The sequence below is a fragment of the Orycteropus afer genome, unplaced genomic scaffold, assembly GCF_000298275.1.
Source record: "Orycteropus afer afer isolate SDZICR_OR568_19922 unplaced genomic scaffold, OryAfe1.0 scaffold00091, whole genome shotgun sequence".
NCBI classification, from domain to species: Eukaryota; Metazoa; Chordata; class Mammalia; order Tubulidentata; family Orycteropodidae; genus Orycteropus; species Orycteropus afer.
Genome location: NW_006921678.1, coordinates 3,400,030 through 3,401,453, shown reverse-complemented (window position 1 = coordinate 3,401,453; position 1,424 = coordinate 3,400,030). Strand labels below are relative to the sequence as shown.

The following is a 1,424-nucleotide window of genomic DNA, read 5'->3' as shown; positions in this document are numbered from 1 at the left end:
AGGCAGTATCACTATGGAAGTAGATTGCCCCATCTTTCTTCCGAGGAGTGGCTGGTGGGTTTGAACCACCAACCTTCTGGTTAGCAGTCAAGTGCCTTAGCCACTATGCTACCAGAGCTCCTGAGTGCCTAAGGTATTTGACTGCTAACCAGAAGGCTGGTAGTTCAAACCCACCAGCCATTCCTCGGAAGGAAGGTTGGGCAATCTACTTCCATAGTGAAACCACCTTGTAAACCCAAGGAGAGGTCGCTATGAGTTGGGTCTGACTCAGTGGCACATAACAACAACAGTCTTAGGCACTATGCCACCAGAACTCCCACCACATACCATAATTACATTTAATCTGTTTTTTACAGAACAGGGCAGTTGGGAAACCTGACAGCTCCTTGTAATTCTCACTGTAAATGCTCATCTTCATTTTATTCTTCTATATGTGGAAGAGACAATATTGAATATTTCTCCCCCTGCTTTGCAGGCTGTACAAGTTCAAAAATATTTGCAGCTCAAAAGGTAATTCTTAAAACTTATATTTCTTCTTCTCCAGTAAAATATTAAACTTATAGATGATGTGTAAGTTTTCTTCCTAGATCTCTATAAAAGCTTTTCTGTTATTTTACTTTTTATTTAAAGGCAATAAACAAATGAACAATAACAACAAACAAACAAAAAAAAAATACTTTGTTTTCTGTTGCTGTACTGCAACAGACTTATCACAATTGGGGGTGGAAAAGAAGAGATACTCCTACATTAGAACATGCCTCTGTATATTACAACATCTCAGCTTTATGATTTTAAAGCAACAGATGACTACCCCTTACCATAGCAAAGTTGGAAATTTTATTTCTGAGAAAGGTAGTCTAAGAGAACATTTTTCTTTTACTTATGTTGTTTGTTTTAATGCTATTCTACCTATCAGCAGCATCACCTAATCCCAGTCTTGAATCAAATCTTTCTGACGCCCAAAGGTTGTCGGATACCATCTTCTAGTCACCTTTCATTAAGTTTTTACTTCTGATGAGAAGTTGTCTATTCCAGACCTTCTTGCTGTGACTCTATTTCTGCTCCACATTAACCGAAATGTGGCAATAATTCACTTTATATTTTCCAGAATTCACCATACACAGAAGGTATTTATGAGCTTATCAGACTTTCCAAAAAGATAAGAGAGGTAGAGAAGGTTCATATAGCAATATTACAAATAACTCAAAATAGAAATATATTATCCCTTTTGTCCATCTTCCTTTACATAAATTGCCATTCATTTCAAAACTTTCTTATTTGTTCATTTTTGATGCTACTAACATTAAAATATTTTACTCCCCTGGGTTTCTGTCCCCCTTCAGACTCTTTGTTTTACAGAGCAATTTTTTGTACTATCACAGACTACCACTTGTTTGACTCTGGGCTAACTTTTTTTTTTTTTT

General features: G+C 36.4%; 1 protein-coding gene across 1 annotated transcript in view; it reads left to right on the top strand.

The window, feature by feature from the left end:
- Nucleotides 1-1,424, top strand: part of SLCO6A1 (solute carrier organic anion transporter family member 6A1) — a 263,122-nt gene that overhangs the window by 160,033 nt on the left and 101,665 nt on the right. The window contains exon 9 of the mRNA XM_007942498.1: nt 357-510. Coding sequence (XP_007940689.1) covers nt 357-510 — 154 coding nt within the window. The remainder of the gene's footprint in view (nt 1-356; nt 511-1,424) is intronic.